The sequence below is a fragment of the Schistocerca serialis genome, chromosome 3, assembly GCF_023864345.2.
Source record: "Schistocerca serialis cubense isolate TAMUIC-IGC-003099 chromosome 3, iqSchSeri2.2, whole genome shotgun sequence".
Lineage (NCBI taxonomy): Eukaryota > Metazoa > Arthropoda > Insecta > Orthoptera > Acrididae > Schistocerca > Schistocerca serialis.
The window spans coordinates 47,386,918-47,406,279 of record NC_064640.1 but is presented as its reverse complement, the minus strand read 5'-3'; the positions used below and the strand labels follow the sequence as shown (position 1 = coordinate 47,406,279).

The 19,362-nt window shown below is 37.6% G+C and overlaps 1 protein-coding gene across 1 annotated transcript in view; it reads left to right on the top strand.

Moving 5' to 3' along the window:
- The window catches only part of LOC126469699 (apolipophorins), a 738,135-nt gene that overhangs the window by 632,846 nt on the left and 85,927 nt on the right, over positions 1 to 19,362 (top strand). Inside the window, exon 62 of the mRNA XM_050096873.1 lies at positions 1,517 to 1,646. Within this exon, the coding sequence (XP_049952830.1) occupies positions 1,517 to 1,646 (130 nt within the window). The remainder of the gene's footprint in view (positions 1 to 1,516; positions 1,647 to 19,362) is intronic.

The following is a 19,362-nucleotide window of genomic DNA, read 5'->3' as shown; positions in this document are numbered from 1 at the left end:
AACACACAAACAGTTAAAACATGCAAAAACACACAACAAGGTTAACGTAATTCATAGTTGAATGGCCTGCATGATTTCTGCAGATATCTTATGATAATGCATGTCATGGTGACAGTTAAGGTATTGCACCACAGAAATAAAGTAACTGGAAAATCAAGGATGGTGATTACAGTAAAATTAAAACAACAGAACGTCTAAAATGGTACTTAAAATATTATATTTTAAGAGAGATTTACCTATATTACTAAGTGGCTATCCTAGAACCTGGAACTTGGTACCAGTTGCAGGTTTCCAGGGCCAAAAAATTTGATTTTGAATATTTTTTATAATTATTGACCAAATTTAAAAATTTAAAATGCTATCATAATCTACTCATTAAGAGGTATAATCTTATGTTAAACATTTTACACACACACATGTTTTACAAGAGAAGTATCAAAGTTAGAAACTGTGTGTTTGTCTCAAAGCAACATAATTGAAAGCACACAAATATCTGGACTTTATTCATCTGGTATTTGAGAACTGGAGCACTTGGTGACATCCAAAAATCGTTACACATTATTTCAAACCTTACCAAATCTCTTTCTCACAGGTGAAAGGAAAAAAGTTTTACACTTTAATACATTTTCTCTTTTCATACAGTAAAGTGGTCACATTAGGCATGACATTTTAATTTATTACTTCTTTACCAATGACTCTACTTGCAACACAATTTGCAGGCAGTAACCATATATACCAGTAAATGTACTTACAAAAATATAACAGATGTATGACAAACAGTTCAGGAGAAATGGTGTCATAAATACTTAGATGTGTGAAAACTACAATTTGCTTAAAATGGTGTTCAGTAATACTTCAGCATCAAACATAATGTTTTAATTTATTATATCTTCACTACTAATTATATTTGCAACACTCTTTGCACACATAATCTACATGTGTTACTGAACACACATGTAAAATTACATCATTGTATGACACATAGTTCAGGAGATATGACACCATAAATATTAAGGTGCTTGAAAAACTAGCTTCTGCTTAAAATGAAGTAAAAGTTCCTTGACTGCATTCATCCAGTGTTTCATAATAAGAGCACTTAGTGACTTACAATGAGCTTTAAGCATAATTTCAAACATTTCCTAAACTTCTTCTCACTTACATGCTTAAAGTCAAATATTTAACACATCAACTCATTTAGAAAGTAGTCAGTTTTTTAAAGCTGTTTTATACATGGGAGTTTGATTCTGTAAACAATTGGGGTTTTACTCATTTCTTGCTGGGAAGAGTTTACTGATAAAGAAAAAAATCGGTTTGGGATTTATTCAGATAGTAATATAACTGTGGTATGTAAAACTATTCCATTGGATTGGTAGTAACAGATTGTTATCTCATTTTGGAATTTTCATTTTATTTGTGTGAGTATCATATCGATAAATTAATGTCAATAAGATTATACTTTAAATGTCTCTATAATAAACTGCTGTAACATCTTTCATTTATCAACTCTATGTTTCAGGAGATTCCAGAGTATAAGAAGTTAAGCGATATGCAAAACTATTTCTCAACATCAAACACGACATTCTGGTCACTCTATTATGAATACAAGTCACTTATTGACCCATCAAACTGGCTGCCTCCATTCAAAGGTAGGTGCTAAAATGTAATAAATTTTCCATCAGGTTTGAAAAATAATGAGTACACAAAGAAGATTGTTTGACACATGAAAAAGAGCCAAATTTCCATAATTTAAAATTAATTAGTTTTCAAGAGTATTAGAAATGAGAGGTAAACCTAATATCTTTCAAATACTACCAATAAACAGTACTCAATGGGAATTCCACTAATATTCTTAAAGTGTCCTTCACATCGTGTCCTTAAAATCTGGTGGGGGAGGGTTGGGGGATTAACAAATAACAGCTTATGCAGAGGCATATGAGCAATCATTCTCCTTACATGTCATCAATGAGTAAACTGGGAATACGTTTTGAATATGGTGTAAAAAAAAGTATCATCTGGCATGTATATTATAGTGTTTAGGTGTAGCTGTACCAATCAAAGCTAAGTGTTTCTCAAGACAATTCTTTACAGTTTATAAGGAAGTTGCCAGTTATGCAGTGGGTGATTAGGTCTGTAAGTACTTGGAGGTTTCCAATTACTATTGCAGTCAGTTGGCTCAAGAGAGGTAAGGACATAAGTTAGTGGCATGATAATTTAAGAGATTTAGTTTTTTATGTAAATTGATTATAGTGTAATCAAAACAATGGTAGCCCATTCAGTACAATGTATATAACATGTAACTTTATTGGTAAACAGCTATGAACAAGACTGTTAACCATCAGCAGTAGCATTATTTTACATCGCACGGTTCTTATTCAAGCAATATTGATTCTTGTCTCTGTAACATTATGTCCCACAGAAGTACATAAAGACTCACACTATATAACTGGCAACCATGATGCCTTCATTAAGGCCTTGGGGGGGGGGGGGGGGGGGCAGGAGAAAAAAAAAAAAAAAGAGGAAAAAAAAATACCTCCTCCCAAACTGGCAATGGAGGCCCAACAGTATTGACTATTGACCGGCTGCTATGTCATCCTCAGCCCATAGGCATCATTGGATGCAGATATGGAGGGGCATGTGGTCAGCACACCACTCTCCCAGCCATATGTCTGTTTTTGACCCTGGAGATGCTGCTTCTCAATCAAGTAGTTCCTCAGTTTTGCCTCACAAGGGCGGAGGGTACCCCGCTTGACAGTGCTTAACTTCAGTGATCTGATGGGAATCGTTGTTACCACTACGGCAAGGCCATTGGCAAGGTCTTGACAACTTCCTTTTAACAAGTGCAATGTGCCTACAAGCAAATTTATACACAATGCTTTTATTTAGAAGCTTGATGTCTCAACACCATGGTAAACACAAAAACTATGTGAATGTGTGCAGTCCACCCATAGTCAATGCATGATCTATAAAATATTTACTTCATTGTATATATTTACTACATTGTATATACAATTTGTTTTATAACTCTCAGTAAGTATGCTGATTCTATAAATTGAAATTCTCTAGTTGTCCTAATCACAATACAGGATCAGCCAGGAGGAAAGGTACATGTCTTGAGGGGTGATAGTATTGGCAGTTCTGAAAAAAAAACTTCATATAGACATATGGTCTATTTCGAATGGTTTCTGTGATAGAGCACATTTAATATAACATTGCTAAGTTTTTCTTGAATAACTTTTTGGATGTTTTTCTTGGATAGCTTGAAAACGTTCCCTCCAGTGAAAGTTGTTGCAGTGCAAAATTAAACTACATTACATTTCATACAAAAAGGTCTTATTCATTTCTTCTCTATGACTAATAGTTTCTGTGAAGACAGCATGAGAATATTGAAAATCTTCAGTGACACCCCATACACTACTGTGGTACATTGTAAAAAATGACAATATTTGAATAATACATAAATAAATAACAATGAACATGAAATGTGTTGTCTCAGAAACCATTTGGAATTGTGCATTTGCCTGTCTGAAGTTTTTTGTTCAGAATCACAAATACAATCACCCGTCAAAGCATGTGCCTTTACCCCTTATAAAATTATGTCTTTATAGTGTCTAATTTCAAATACAAGGCTGAACTAGACAAGGTATACTATATTTAGGGACTGTAGGACATATTTTTGGTAAAATTCACGTCTATGTTTTGCAAAATCCGTGTCTATTTTTGTCCAAATTTTCATCTATACTGAATAAAAAATAAATGATTGCTTAGGTGCACAAATTTAAAAAGATTGTCATGCTAAGTAGATGAAAGCAAGTGAAGATTTAGTTATTTGAAATTTACTGTTAAAAAAGTGCTGATTGTGAACTTTATGACTGGAAAGATTGCTTTTTCAAAAAGTTCAACGGCTTTTTTTCCACTGTGGCCTCTGTTTTCTTCCTTTGGCTTATTTAAGCTTTCAAAACATTATTGTTTAGTTCGAAAACAGCATCATATTACCATCAGTGAAGTGAATTTGTCTCTGATTTAACGTGTTTCTGGACATTATTTGCCTTTTCCCACCCAATTCGATGATTGCAGAATCTGCAGAATAGTAATTTTGACCTTTCATGGGCATCCACAGCCATGTGGCCCATGCTTGACAACACTAAAGATAGAACTACCAATTCACTTAGTGTAGAACTAGGACGAAAAGTAACTATTTTAACACTGGGAAAAGAATTTCAGCACAGAGTGTGAGCACGATATAGTGGCAGATTGCCATGAGCATACACAAACTAGAATTTGGCTACCAGATGGCTAGGAACTGTGCAGTGAAACATGCCCCAGCTCCCCCTCACAGGGTAGCAGCCTACAGTTGCATTTCTGTGGACAGTTCAATGCAGCTGCAACAATTTAGCATCATTTGGCTTGAGAACAGTTTGAATTAGCTCCCTTATCACACAACAATGATAAGTGTGACTGGAATGCAATGTTGCCAGTGCTGCTACTAATCCTGGCAGGCCAGCCATGCTCAATGGCAATGGTTTTCCAGTAGGGTGTAGACGTGAATGATGTCCTCAGTAAGTACTTATGGTGGCGTTATGTGGGTGATTGATTTACCATCTATTCCGCTGCCATAGCTGAGTGGTCAGCATGACGGAATGCCATGCAAAGGGGTTTAGGGTTTGATTCCCACCTGGGTCAGAGTTTCTCTCGGCTCAGGGACTGGGTGTTGTGTTGCCTTCATCATCATCTCATCACCATCGACATGCAAGTTGCTGATGTGGTGTCAACTAAAAAGATTTGCACCATGCAACTGTTCTACCTAATGGGAGGCCCTAGCCACATGACACTTCATTTACCTTCTCCATCTTTGGAAATGAGCAACAGTCACCCAAAGAGGAGGTGATGTTGGTGGTGGTAGTGCTTCTCTTGGTGTGAGAGTACACTCAATGTGCTCCCTGACTGCCAATGTTGTAATGGTCTGGCCCTTGCCATTATGGATGGCCCATCAGAGAGGAAGCAACATCTTGATGACGTGGCACTGTAGTATCCCAAGTGATATCTGCATCATCACCATCAGTGTACCTTCATCTGGATTAATGGCAGTATCTGCATATGAGCACACACTGGATATTTCTGATCCTCTGAAAAGAGAAGGCAGAATTCCATCCTTGTTTGGTTTCTGTGTAGAATCTCAGCCAGACTCTTCTCAGTGATAATGGTCATGTGTAACCTTAAGATTTGCATGAGTTGCTCACCTGTTTCTTTTGATGATGGATCTTATGGAGATGATAGAATATGGTGAATGTCATCCAATCTGCAAAAGAAGGGAGACATGTCAGCCTCAGATTGTAAACTATCACTTAAAATTTTTTGTCGATGTAGTCCCAGAAACCATGTGTAGGGGCTAAGATTTGTTGCACTAGTGGCTGTTACAGTGCTGGCTGATGTCAGACTCACATCCAGAGCTGGCTGAATATTTTGTTGATGTCTCTATTCATTACCAGGTAGAAGAAATTGTCTGGCCCATTGCATTCTTCAGTGTGCTTCCTACAGGAGAGCTAAACCTGGAGTTGCAGCAATCAGGGCTAACAAACTAGTCTCATTTTTTGGAGAAACTGTGGGGACCATCATGTTATACTTTTTTTAATAATGGGAGGAGGAAATAATTTTGTAGGTTTGCTTGATATGATTAGAAACTATGGAGTCATCCATCTCATGTAAAGATGTAAATTCACTATGGGACCTACTGTGCTGTAGCATGTACATTGGGTTGAGAATTTAGTGGCAGGTTTGCGACACATGTTGGAAGCTGATCTTGTTGCAGGCAATATATGTCTGCTGAGGTATCAAAATTCTCGTCTCATGCCACGGGAAGATGAGATAAAGTCAGAGCATTAGAATGTCATTTGAAGGCTTAAAATTTAATTCTATAGCTGTAGTTAATAGCATCCCTCAATGCTGTAATTGTGCCATTGCCTTGGAAATATGGTGGTGAAGCCTAAGTGTGTGTGCGTGTGTGTGTGTGTGTGTGTGTGTGTGTGTGTGTGTGTGTGCATATTTGGTGTTGTATTTGACACATCATCTATTATGCATAACAGTTCAAAGAAAAATAAATAAGTAAATAAATAAATAAAATATGGATACCAGATGTGAAGGTGAATGCTTTTTTTCTCTGTTTGTGGAAAGTTCTTGGACTAGCTCTTCTTAGCTTAAAACTGTTTTTTATAAGCACTCACAAAAGAATGTTTTTATCTCTTCAGGACACACTCTGATGACAGTGTTTCAAGTCCATGATCATCATTATCACCAGGCATTTGACTTCCACTGTTGTATAAAGTCATACAAGGTTTTCCATACATTGCATCTTTCAGCAATAGATGCTACAAATCCTCCTAAATGTTTTCAAATGTCATACACCAATGTTCCCATGAGTCATCGTATTAATCTTCCCTTATCTCTAGGAACCCAGCAAAAAAAATTTTGTGGTCTACCTTACATTTACTTTCTGGGCCACATCTCTCCCTCAACTCCATTCTGTTTTCATTATCATTATAACTACACCTTTCACTCCAGTTTGTTCTGTGATAATTTTCTTTATTTTGCTGTCTTTCCAAGTTGTTATTAATATACATCCCTCATCCCCATTGCTCTCTGAGGAAACCACAGTTTTTGAATTGTTTTTGCAATGAAAGTCTTTGTTTTACTGGCATAATTCAAAATTGATAGTACATACTTATTGTAAACTATCCATCACAGACATAATGACAGTTTAGTTTTGACAGCACTATTCAGTACAAGAAGTCATCACAGACCATTTTACTCTTCTGTTAATTTATTTATTTTCCCATCAATTCATTCTGTTCAACTATCTGCATACAATAGCTCATCATCTGGTTCTATATGACTTCATTGTTAATTTATAATATTTTGTTGCTGACATGTTGATTATAGATTATTTTAGTTTTATTATAATTAACTGTTAGGTCACCAGTGTCAGAGGTTTTAGGATTAATTTCTAAAGATTTCAGTGAAGAAGTCACCATGGTTATAGTGGGTGGGATAGGCAGTAGTACGAACAGTACAAAATAGAGTGTGACCTGGTAAAGATAATATTAAAATAAAGACATTCTAGTGTTAAATTTGTACATTTTCTCATTCATCATGGTCAGTCTCATATGGTGAGGAAGTCACTGTCATGAGATATAAAATACCATTGGTTACAGTTGTCAGCTTTCCAGCTTTTTGAGAAGAGATGAAAGAAAGGTACCAAGTTTCAACAGAGGTTGTTATTGAAACTAATTTTCATTTTGAAAAATAAACTAAACAACACAGTTTTATCATACTTGTCAAACTATATCTGTAAACATGTAAATCCATGTAGATACGACATTTTTTTTCTTTCTTATTTGAACTGTAACACCATGGCATACTGTATCCAATATCCTTGCAAAAGTGATCCATGGATAAATAAAACACTCCTATTACTGCTAGCACAACTACAAACAGCTGTGAATGGAAAACTTTTGACAATCACTAGACATTTTATTTCCACCTAATTATATCCCAGTCAGTATGAACTGCAAAGCTTCCCTCATTGCATCAGGATTTTCAGGGACTGGGGAGTAAAATTAATGGCTTGCTTATTTGTATTGATGAATTAAAACCATCAAATCTAGCTGACATTTTCCACCCCTCTGAACATTGTGTGATCATTGGTGTAGATGTGTAAAGTGTCACAGGGTTTAGGTTAGCACCTCACTTTCATAGAGGAGGAAAGTAGAGTTGCCACATTCATCAGGAATTCATCAGAAAGCTAGATAGTTTTTACTCTCTTTTATGTATCTGTTGGCAACTACATACCCTTACTATTGAGTGAGTTATTACTTGTTATTTATATTACAAAAACAATTGACAGAGGCCTTTCAGGCCATGACAAACCGCTGAGTGAGATCACAGGTATTTTCTTCGTCCACTTATTTAATAGTGTCAAATTTTAATTTTCTTTGTTTTGTACACTTGCTGTAGGGTCCGTTCTTGTCACACAACTGAATATTAGCATCACAGCAGAGTTTTTTCTTGAAAAAACTTGTTCTTTATGCAAAGTCCCGAGAATCACTACATAACCCGAAATTTTGAGTGACATAAACACAAAAAATTCCATTCAAGTTTTCTTGATAGTGCAAAATTAATTTAACAAAGACAGCTACTAGTTTATTAGTGTCTATTGATGCAATGAAAGTGTAATTAAACATTGCTAAATCATATTTAACTAACACATTTCATATTGTTTACTAGATAGACACTATCTAGTCCTAAATTTTCTGAGTTATAAATGTTTAAAAACCTGACCAAACATGCCTGATGACATAGATTCTCTAAAAGCAAAGTAATTACAAATTCATTCTTCTGTCATTGTATCTGTAAATCAGTACAAAAACAACAACCACTGCACATAAGACCTTTGTGTTGTTTCTTGTTTACACACTGCCAATCTCACATCCTTGACAAATTTAAAACATTCTTTAAACTTAATTATTCTTTCAAAACTGACCATGAGTGAGAAATATGGGAGCTGTTATAGGGTAGTGAGTAGAGGGATTTGTTGCCAATGTTGTAGGAAATATTTTCACTACGGGGGATGCAGTGGGGAGAATGTTGGGAGAACAGAAGAGGCTTTCTCCTGGAACTGCAGAGTATGAAGTAGGAACATTTTGATAGGGGAACAGGAAAGGAAAATCTGCACCCTTCAGGCACAGTTGGAGAAAGCAAGGAAGGAACTCATAAGGATCAAGGGAGAGAGGGGGGAAAAGCGTGATTGGGAACTGGCAGCTGGTAGGAGGGTAGAAAGAAAGAGAGTGTGATCAGACAGTTTTGTCATCAACATCAGAAACAGGTATCTACCATTGCCAGAGTTAAATGGAGAAGAGCCTCAGGTAGAATGAGGAGCAAATGTGTAGCACACTTCAACCGAGGCCAAGAAGCCTAGGAATGTACAAAGTGCTAGGAACAAGAAAGTGCTGCTGCCACGTAGTAGCCATGAGCGAGGTGTAGGCCCTCAGTTACAGGAAAGGTTAGGGACAGTGTACTAGGCCACCAGTATCTCCAAGCCAAATGCAGGGCTAAGTCATGTGATAGAGGTCCTAGGGTCTTTATGTAAGGACTTTACAAAAGAGGACCATGTAGTGGTAGTGGGTGGTCAGGGCTAAGTCATGTGATAGAGGCGCTAGGGTCTTTATGTAAGGACTTTACAAAAGAGGACAATGTAGTGGTAGTGGCTGGTCAGGGCTAAGTCATGTGATAGAGGACCTAGGGTCTTTACGTAAGGACTTTACAAAAGAGGACCATGTAGTTATAGTGGGTGGGGCGGGAAACAGTTTGGACAGGGATCGGGCATGTGACATAGGTGGTGACCTGTACAAGATAGCTTCCCTCACTCTTGGCACCAACATACACTTTGTCGAGCTGTTCTGGCATCATGATCGACCACACCTTGATGGAGCTGTGAGGCGAATCAGTGTGGGGTTAGGGATGGCTCTGAACAGCCAACTTGCTTATGTTTCTCTGGTGCTTGTCGGGACTATCAACAGATGGGGTTTCACTAGCCATGGCCTACACCTAAACAGGACTGGGAAGGGAAGATTGGTACATCTGATACATGAAAGTATAGGGGGTGGATCTCGGGCCACATGTAGTCAAATACCTGTTGTCATAAGTAGGAGAAGTAGGTCTTTTTTCGGATAAATCCAGACAACAGGTATCCACTGCCTAAAGAGTATCTCCAGCAGTTTAAAAAATACTGAAAAAACACTTACAAAATAGATTTTTTAACACTTCAAGTATCACATAAACCAGATATCACAAAGAAAAACAAACCATTGGAATGAGTAACGGGGGGCATTTCACAGACTTAACAATCCTCCATCAAAACATGCAATCAATAAAAAATGAAATACAACTGTTAGAAGTTGAGCTCAAATCTTTGAACTGCACAGTAGTTTGTATTACTGAGCACTAGTGTAGAGACACAGAAATCCAACATGTAGTATTATAATTGTATGAAAAAGCAAACTCTTACTGCAGAACTACTTCAAGGGGTGCAGGATCATGCATTTATATCAGAAAAGGAACACAGTTCAAATCAAGACATGACCTCAGCACCATAGGTGAAGACAAACACTTTGAAATATCAGCTATTGAATTAACAGGGCTTTATATCACCAAGAAATTAATCATTTTGTGCATGTATAGATCTCCCAGTGGTAGTGTGGATACGTTTTTTGATAAATTAACAGAAGTTGCAGATAAAGTCTCAAGTATAAAGGTCAACATAATTCTGTGTGGGGACATTAACATCAACACTGATATCATAAATGAATCCAACAACACCTTCATAAACATCCTTCAAAGTTTTGGCATGTCTTTATCGGTCAATAGTTACTAAAGTGACTGCATCAGTAATTGACCATGCGGCCACAAATATCGACAGGGAAAAATGTGATGTAGCTGTAAAAGATCTCAGACTATCAGACCATCTCTGTCAAATAACAACAGTAAAATCAGGCATCGAATCATTCCCTCAACTACAAACCTATAAACAACATCGATCAGAAATCAAAATAAAAGATTTTTCAAAAGTGCTAGAGAAACAAAGTTGGGATGAAGTGTATAAGGAAACCAATGTGATAATGAAATTCTCTAAATTTTCCTCATTATTTAAACTGAACTTTGAAAAGGCATTTCCAAAGGTATGCATGTCTGTATCAACATCTCACAAAAACAGATGGATAACAGTAGGTATTAAGAAGTCCTCCTAAACACTTAAACACCTCAGTTTCATGAAAAAGATTCACAATGATCCAGAATTCTTAAATTTCTATCACAGGTACAAAAAGATTTGTAGGAAGGTGCTGATTGCTGCAAAAAGTCATTTAATGACAAAATAATATATAATGCAGAGAATAAAAGCAAATCAGTCTGGGAGGTTATAAAAAAGGAAACGGGAGAGGCAAACAATCGCAGAATAACATACTGCTAAGGGAGGGGGATAAGGTAATAAATGATCCACAACATTTAACAAACTATGCAAACGAGCATTTTTCAAGTATTGCAGAGAAGTTACAGCAAAAATTCCCCAAAACAAATATAACACCTGTAAATAATATTGCACTAAATTCAATGATGTTACTTACAACCACAGAGAATGGAGTCAATAAAACTGTTCAAAAACTAAAAAATAAAAAGTCTGTAGGCTTAGAAGAAGTACCAATGTTTGTACTGAAATGATGCATAGGGATTATACAAGACCCCTTAACAAATATAATAAATGGATCCTTCACATCGGGGACATTTCCAGAGCAGTTAAAACAGGCAAGAGTTGTACCTTTGCTTACAAAAGGTAATGCAGAAGACATAGAAAATTACTGTCCCATTTCCCTGCTGTCAGCATTCTCAAAAATAATAGAAGCAAGTATGAAAGACAGATTAGTAAATTACCTGAATAAATACAATCTTTTAAGTGAATCACAGTTTGGTTTCCAAAGTGGCAAAAATACAGAGTCAGCCATAGTAGAATTCACAAAAGTTGTACTTGATGCTCTTGATAAAGATGAGTGTGTGGATCTTTCTAAGTGTTTTATACAGTTGACCACAAGATTCTATTAAATAAAGTAGAAGCATTAGGAATAAGAGGGGTAGCTAATGACTGGTTTCGAGCATACCTAACAGATAGGGTACAAAGAGTAGAGATAACATATACTTCAAATATATCTAAACATTTAGTGAAACACTTATCAGAATCAAAATACATTATTATAGGGGTTCCACAAGGTAGCATATTCGGACCAATACTGTTCATGATATACATCAATGACTTTCCCAGTAGTGTTACTCATAGTGAAAAAATTCTCTTCGCTGATGACAGGAATATTATAGTCACTGAGAAAACCAGAGAACTCCTTGCTGAGAAAGCGAATGAAACTCTCAAGGAGGTTTATGATTAGTCAATAAGCAATAAAGTGAAACTGAACATAAAGAAAACTAATGACATGAATTTCAGTTTGAAGAGGAAAAATGGCAATGTTTAATTAAATGTAGATGGCACCTCTATAGACTGTGCAACAAATGCAAAATTTCTATTTACCAGTCAGTTGTACACATCAAAAATAACATTGGTAATTACTGCACAAACAGCTCTGTACATGACCATGCAACAAGAGACTCAACTTACATTTACCAAGAAAAAATAAACATAAACTCAAAACAGCATTTTCTACCAAGGAATAAAACTATACAATAAATTACCAAAAGAGATTAAAGAAATTGCAAAAATGCACTTATTTGAAAAGGCAGCTAAAAAGTACCTGTTATGCAATGCATTTTATACATTGAAGGATTTCTTAGATAAAACAGAGCAGGGGTTTGATAAAAAAATGTTATATAAATAAATAACAATAATAATGATTATGAAACATCCAGCATTCCATATAACACCTTCACTTTATGTTTTCTTTCCTTCTTCTTTCCTTTCTATAAATACTTACCCCCAAGCTATGCACAGCACAATACTAACACCTCTTCCCCTTTCTGAGGTCAACATCTATCTCATTATGGAGGGATGCTGACTTAGTTTTTCAGAGTAGCAAATGGGAAGTTGCGGTACAGAAAATGGTCCAGAGACCACCAATGTGTGTGTGTATGTGTGTGTGTGTGTGTGATTGTGTGTGTGTTTTAGTGTGTGTAGTGAGTGATGTATTATGAAACAATGTGTGTATAGTGTGTGCAGTGGCTGATAGTGAGATATGAGTGAGCGGTGTGGCATTACATTATTTAATAAGTTATTTGTACAAAAAGAAATTGTATACCATGAGTAAATCTAATGATTGTAAATAATTACTATTAAAAACAGTCTTGATCACGATTTATTTTATAAGGTGACCGGTTTCGACCACTACTGTGGTTATCTTCAGACCATTGAGTGGGAACCCCTTTCTGTTGGAGAATCACAGTTGTGACCGGTTTCGACCACTACTGTGGTCATCTTCAGACCATTGAGTGGAGAATTCACAGTTGTGATTCTCCAACAGAAAGGGGTTCCCACTCAATGGTCTGAAGATGACCACAGTAGTGGTCGAAACCGGTCACCTTATTATAAGGTGACCGGACTGTTTTTAATAGTAATTATTTACAAGACATTGATCACTGCTGTTCCCATAATGCATTCAAAAGTAATCTAATGATTGTCTCTAACTATATGTCTGTAAATATATGTGTATACAAATTAGCTTATTTTAAATTGATCTAAATTTGTAAATACTTTGACATGTCCTATATCCTTGTAAAAAGAGATCAACAGATGAATAAACCTACTATTACTACTACTACTCACAAAGAACTGTGCTTAATTGGGGAGTGTGATTTTGCTGAATAATGCAAAATTTGCTCCTGTGAACGTATACGCGTTATGCAGGTCTTGGAGTCACTCACGTCCATCTAGAAAGTATTTACTGTGGTTAACAAAGGTGATGTTGGCCTGATGTACTCAACAATGCCCTTCAGCTACACTGTCTAAAGGATTGTCCTAAGAAATATCAAATTAAGATCAGCCTGAAGATGCCTAAATAATGTGAAACATGTAGTTGATAAATAAAAAAACTAAAATTACAACCAAGACAGTTTTCAATTAATACAAGTTGCCAGTCTTTGCCCCACTTTGAAATCTTATGAAGAGCTCACTGAATATTTATGCAGCTTCTTTCAGACAGTACTTCATTATTGATAATTGCATCATCTGCAAAATTCTGAGGTCACACCCTTGCTGAGTGATGAAGAAATAAAGAAAGTACTACTGATTAGGGACATCCCTGAGATTAAAGCTACTGCTATGAAACAATCTGGGTCATTCAGATAGATTAGGGAAATGTCAACAGTATTTTCCAAGTATACATCCATTCCTCAAAACACTTTTGTGCTGTATTGTATTGTATTTTTATTGTTTCTTGTCAGAGTGGGTGATGTGATGGTAGATAATGGGGAGTGCTGTGAAAGTCACATTTTAATAGGTACTGTAGATGATGGGGAGTGCTGTGAAAGTTTCATTTAATAGGTGTTGTACACTGGTCATAAAATGGGTGTTAATATGGAAGAGAATATATACTAAATCTCTCAGAAAATTCATGACTAACGTATTTTAAAAAAATATGTTTAAACATTGCTTTACAAAATGGCTAATAATACGAGAGGAAAAGGATACTAAATAATTAAGAAAACAAACAACTAATAGACATTTACAAAAGAATATCCACATACAAATAACAAGGTGTATTTGAACTCTACAGGCAGAGTCATTACCACATTATATGAGTAAATTGCAGGCTTTTAGATCTGCAACAATAAAATTTATACTCATTTGTCCATTTACATGCACTCATATGGCCGGCCGGTGTGGCCGTGCGGTTAAAGGCGCTTCAGTCTGGAACCGCGTGACCGCTACGGTCGCAGGTTCGAATCCTGCCTCGGGCATGGATGTGTGTGATGTCCTTAGGTTAGTTACGTTTAAGTAGTTCTAAGTTCTAGGGGACTGATGACCACAGCAGTTAAGTCCCATAGTGCTCAGAGCCATTTGAACCATTTGCACTCATATGTAAACACAGGTGGATAAAATTACTTAAACACTTCCCTCATGTTTCCAGACATGCTGCTGGTTATTGCAGCAGATCAGATTGTAAGAATTCCTGTGTGCTGTAAAAGCAGTGCTTTATTATTAGTAACCTTAGATTTAGATTAAAAACCTTTCTGTTGCATATTGCAACAAGTCTAGTTCAGGAGGAGGTCGAGCAGATACTACACACACATATTATTAGTAATTTTCACAATCTGAACATGAAAAATACTTAACTTTGGAAAGAAGTAGTATCCACACAGATGACATGAAACTAATGCTGTCACTGATGCTTATAACATTTATCATTTCATTACAGACTAATGGATTCTCATCAGAGTCCAATTACCTTTCACATGACACAAATTTCTGTATAACTATCGTAGACACACACAGCCAGATCTGTATTGTGATAATACTATTGTCATAAGTGAGGATTACAGCTGGTCACTAGTTACATAGCGAATGGGCTAAATGACACTTTATTCAGACATAAATAACTTTATGGCTGTGACGGCATAAGGAAACATTTGGCGGCATGTCTATCCTGATGTGTGTGATTTGTTACTGCGTATTTCAGTGACTCTTTGCTTGTGGTGCCATCTTGACATACCAACTTTGGCATGACACTTCCTTCTGTGGCCAACACCGTATTCCTCTCCCCAAAATGTCTACACCATTGTTGTGTAGTGCTGTGTCAGATGATGATGGTGAGGGGAGGTTGGAGGCCTGAATGTAAATGTAGATCAGGAGACAGGAAGTGTAAAGATGGCCAGTGGCAGCTCCCTGTCCACACATGAGTATAAATTGTGCAAGTAACTGGGAACATCAGCCAAATAACTGGTGACAGTGACATAGACATCCATTGGAACCAGTTCTGGCAGCTGGACTGGTGGTGCAATCTCGAACTCCATTGGCACTATACTGGATGGTGCCATCCAGGACTGGCAGAGATAAGGAGATGATTGCAGTTGCAGGTCCCAGTGGTGTGCTGGATCTGTGGACAAAAATTCTGTGACACAATCACTGACATAAAAGTGCCATAACTTGTTTGGGTGATGCCAGTGCAGCCCAAAAATAAACTTTAATGATGTAAGGAGAACAACCTAACACTCATGTGGTGACAGTAGGCTCCCAGTGCTGTTTCTTCCTGAAAACTTCAAAGAAAACTTCATTCTGTGGCTGGCTCAGTGGAACAAATAGATCCTGTGGTGGCCACAGAAGATGCAACAGGGTACAGTGATGACAGCAGTGTAGTAATTCTGCCGGTGACTTCCTATCAGATGGCAAGGAGCAGCTAGAGTAAAGGAAAATCATTAAGGCCTGCTCCCATGTGTAGGAGAAATGGAGTTTCTCCATGTGGCACCTGAATATTTAAACAAACCATTTAACTTCACCATCAGACAGAGGGTGAAAAGTTGCAGTACTGACATGGTGTATACCATTGATGGCACAAAACTGTTGAAAACTGGTTGACATAAATTGCTGTCCATTGTCCAAGACAAGGGCCTCAGGAAGACATCTGAGACAAAAAAATACAAGACAAAGCCAATACCACACTAGCAGTTGTGGTGGATGTCACAGGGACTACAAAGGAAAATTTTCTGTATGCATCTACCATTAAGAGCCAGTGCATGTTCCAGAATGGACCTGTGAAATCAATAAGGATGTATTTCAATGCTCTAGATGGACATGGCCGTTCAGTAAAGCATTGTGACTGAATGGATTTGTGCTCTGTACACACATTGCAGTGAGAGGTCATTTTCTGAATCAGGATGTCCATGCCCTGGCAAGTAAAATGATGGCAGGTGTGTTGCTTTGTGCAGAGTACACCCCAATGACCTCGGTGCAATAAGAAAAAACCTCCCACTGGAGGCTCATATGTCGTCAATCTCTATATGCAACAGAAGAACGCCAGACCACGAAGATAGCGCATGATGATGCGAAAAGTACTGATGCATCACTTGGTGGGGAATTTCTCTCAAACTGCACAGCTATCCATGGCAGACAAATTGCAAAACAACCTGAAGAACTGGTCAGAAGTAGTTGCTGCAGCAATATGGTGAGAGTCAAGAACAAATTTTTGAAGAAGTTCAAAATCTTGAATGCCAATTTGATAACATAATTCCTCATATGAATCATATGCTGTGTCTGGTAACCAAGACATTAAGTCAGTGTTTGCATGTTGTGCTTTTCAACAATTTGTATTGATAAGTAGACAATAACAGAGCCCAACTTTGCTATTTTTGCACTGTCTATGGAAGGACAGTCTAGAAAGGATTGAACAATACTATTAAAGACTGTTGATCCCTAATCAAATAGAAGTTCCAACCATACAAATATTGGTGGAACTTTTTCAAGTTGACTGTAATTGCACTTCACTTTGTTGAGAGTCTTTGAGGCAGTAGCAATGGGCTGATTTGATGAACCAGTTCCATGGGAGAGCACAGCTCCAATCCCATAAGAAGATGCATCCACAGCTAACACAACAGGCTTAACTGGAGCAAAATGAATCAGATAATGACTACTTAACAATGCATCCTGTAATTACTGAAATGCATCCTGATTCTTTGAACCACAGAACAATTGAAAGGTGTGAGAAATGAACTGGGGCCCATTATGAGAAACTAAGGTACAAGACAACACCTCAATAAAAAAAAAAAATCCTCAAAAGTGTACAAATTGTGACCACAACCAATATCAACACACACCAAAGAATCTAAAGAAACCAGGAAAATGCATCCACAACTAATAGCCAATAGGAATTCAAAAAGGGACCCCCAAAGTCTAAATGAATGCATTCCAGTGGCTAGCAGGGAGTGGGCCAGGGGGAGAGATATGCCCTGTGAGCTGCCTATTGTTGGGCGCACTGCTCACTAGTTGCAGCAGAATGGATTCTTTTGCCATCAATACCTGGCCAAAAGACATGTCTCTTACCTAACAGTTTGGTGTTAGAATCTTTCCAATGGCCCTGGTGGAGAAGGCGTAGAACCTCATGTTGTAACATTGTAGGAATGACTATGCTGAGAGGTCTTCTGTGGACATTATCAAAACATGATCAAAAACAGAGAGATGGAACCATAAGCAAAATAGTTGCACAGGCTAGTTTATCTGGCCAGCCCTGTTGAACAAACTGAACCACCCGGTGAAGGACTGGGTCGGTGGCAATTGCAAGAGCTTGTAATTGTTAAACCCTCGACTGCAGCCTGTGTTTCAGTATCGTGATGGAATCAAAGTGATTCCTTATGCTCAAATTCAGAATCAGGACCCACAGGATGATGAGAAAGGCATCCTCATTGGCATATTTAGCATAGTTCAAAAATGGATTTCATAATGAAGTGAGATGAAAACAGCACCCAGCATTGTAGGCAGCAAGCTGCATTGTCAAGCAAGGCAGTGTAAGGGTTAAACAAGGAAACCAAGGGTTTATATTTAGTAATAAGGTGAAACTCGGAACAATAAAAAAGTTTTCGTAGAACATTTACATCTACATCTACATCTACATTTATACTCCGCAAGCCACCCAACGGTGTGTGGTGGAGGGCACTTTACGTGCAACTGTCATTACCTCCCTTTTATGTTCCAGTCGCGTATGGTTCGTGGGAAGAACGACTGTCAGAAAGCCTCTGTGCATGCTCAAATCTCTCTAATTTTACATTCGTGATCTCCTCGGGAGATATAAGTAGAAATGCACCCTCTGAAAACCTGGCGAGCAAGCTACACCGCGATGCAGAGCGCCTCTCTTTCAGAGTCTGCCACTTGAGTTTGCTAAACTTCTCCATAAGGCTATCACGGTTACCAAATAACCCTGTGACGAAACGCGCCGCTCTTCTTTGGATCTTCTCTATCTCCTCCGTCAACCCTATCTGGTACGGATCCCACACTGATGAGCAATACTCAAGTATAGGTAAAACGAGTGTTTTGTAAGCCACCTCCTTTGTTGGTGGACTACATTTTCTAAGGACTCTCCCAATGAATCTCAACCTGGTACCCGCCTTACCAACAATTAATTTTATATGATCATTCCACTTCAAATCATTCCATACACATACTCCCAGATATTTTACAGAAGTAACTGCCACCAGTGTTTGTTCCGCTGTCATATAATCATACAATAAAGGATCCTTCTTTCTATGTATTCGCAATACATTACATTTGTCTATGTTAAGGGTCAGTTGCTACTCCCTGCACCAAGTGCCTATCTGCTGCAGATCTTCCAGCATTTCGCTACAATTTTCTAATGCTGCAACTTCTCTGTATACTACAGCACCATCCCCGAAAAGCCGCATGGAACTTCTGACACTATCTACTAGGTCATTTATATGTATTGTGAAAAGCAATGGTCCCATAACACTCCCCTGTGGCACGTCAGAGGTTACTTTAACGTCTGTAGACATCTATCCACTGATAACAACATGCTGTGTTCTGTTTGATAAAAACTCTTCAATCCAGCCACACAGCTGGTCTGATATTCCGTAGGTTCTTACTTTGTTTATCAGGCGACAGTGCGGAACTGTATCAAACCCCTTCCGGATGTCAAGGAAAATAACATCTACCTGGGAGCCTGTATCTAATATTTTCTGGGTCTCATGAACAAATAAAGCGAGTTGGGTCTCACACGATCGCTGTTTCCAAAATCCATGTTGACTCCTACAGAGTAGATTTCTGGGTTTCCAAAAACGACATGATATGCGAGCAAAAAACATGTTCTAAAATTCTACAAC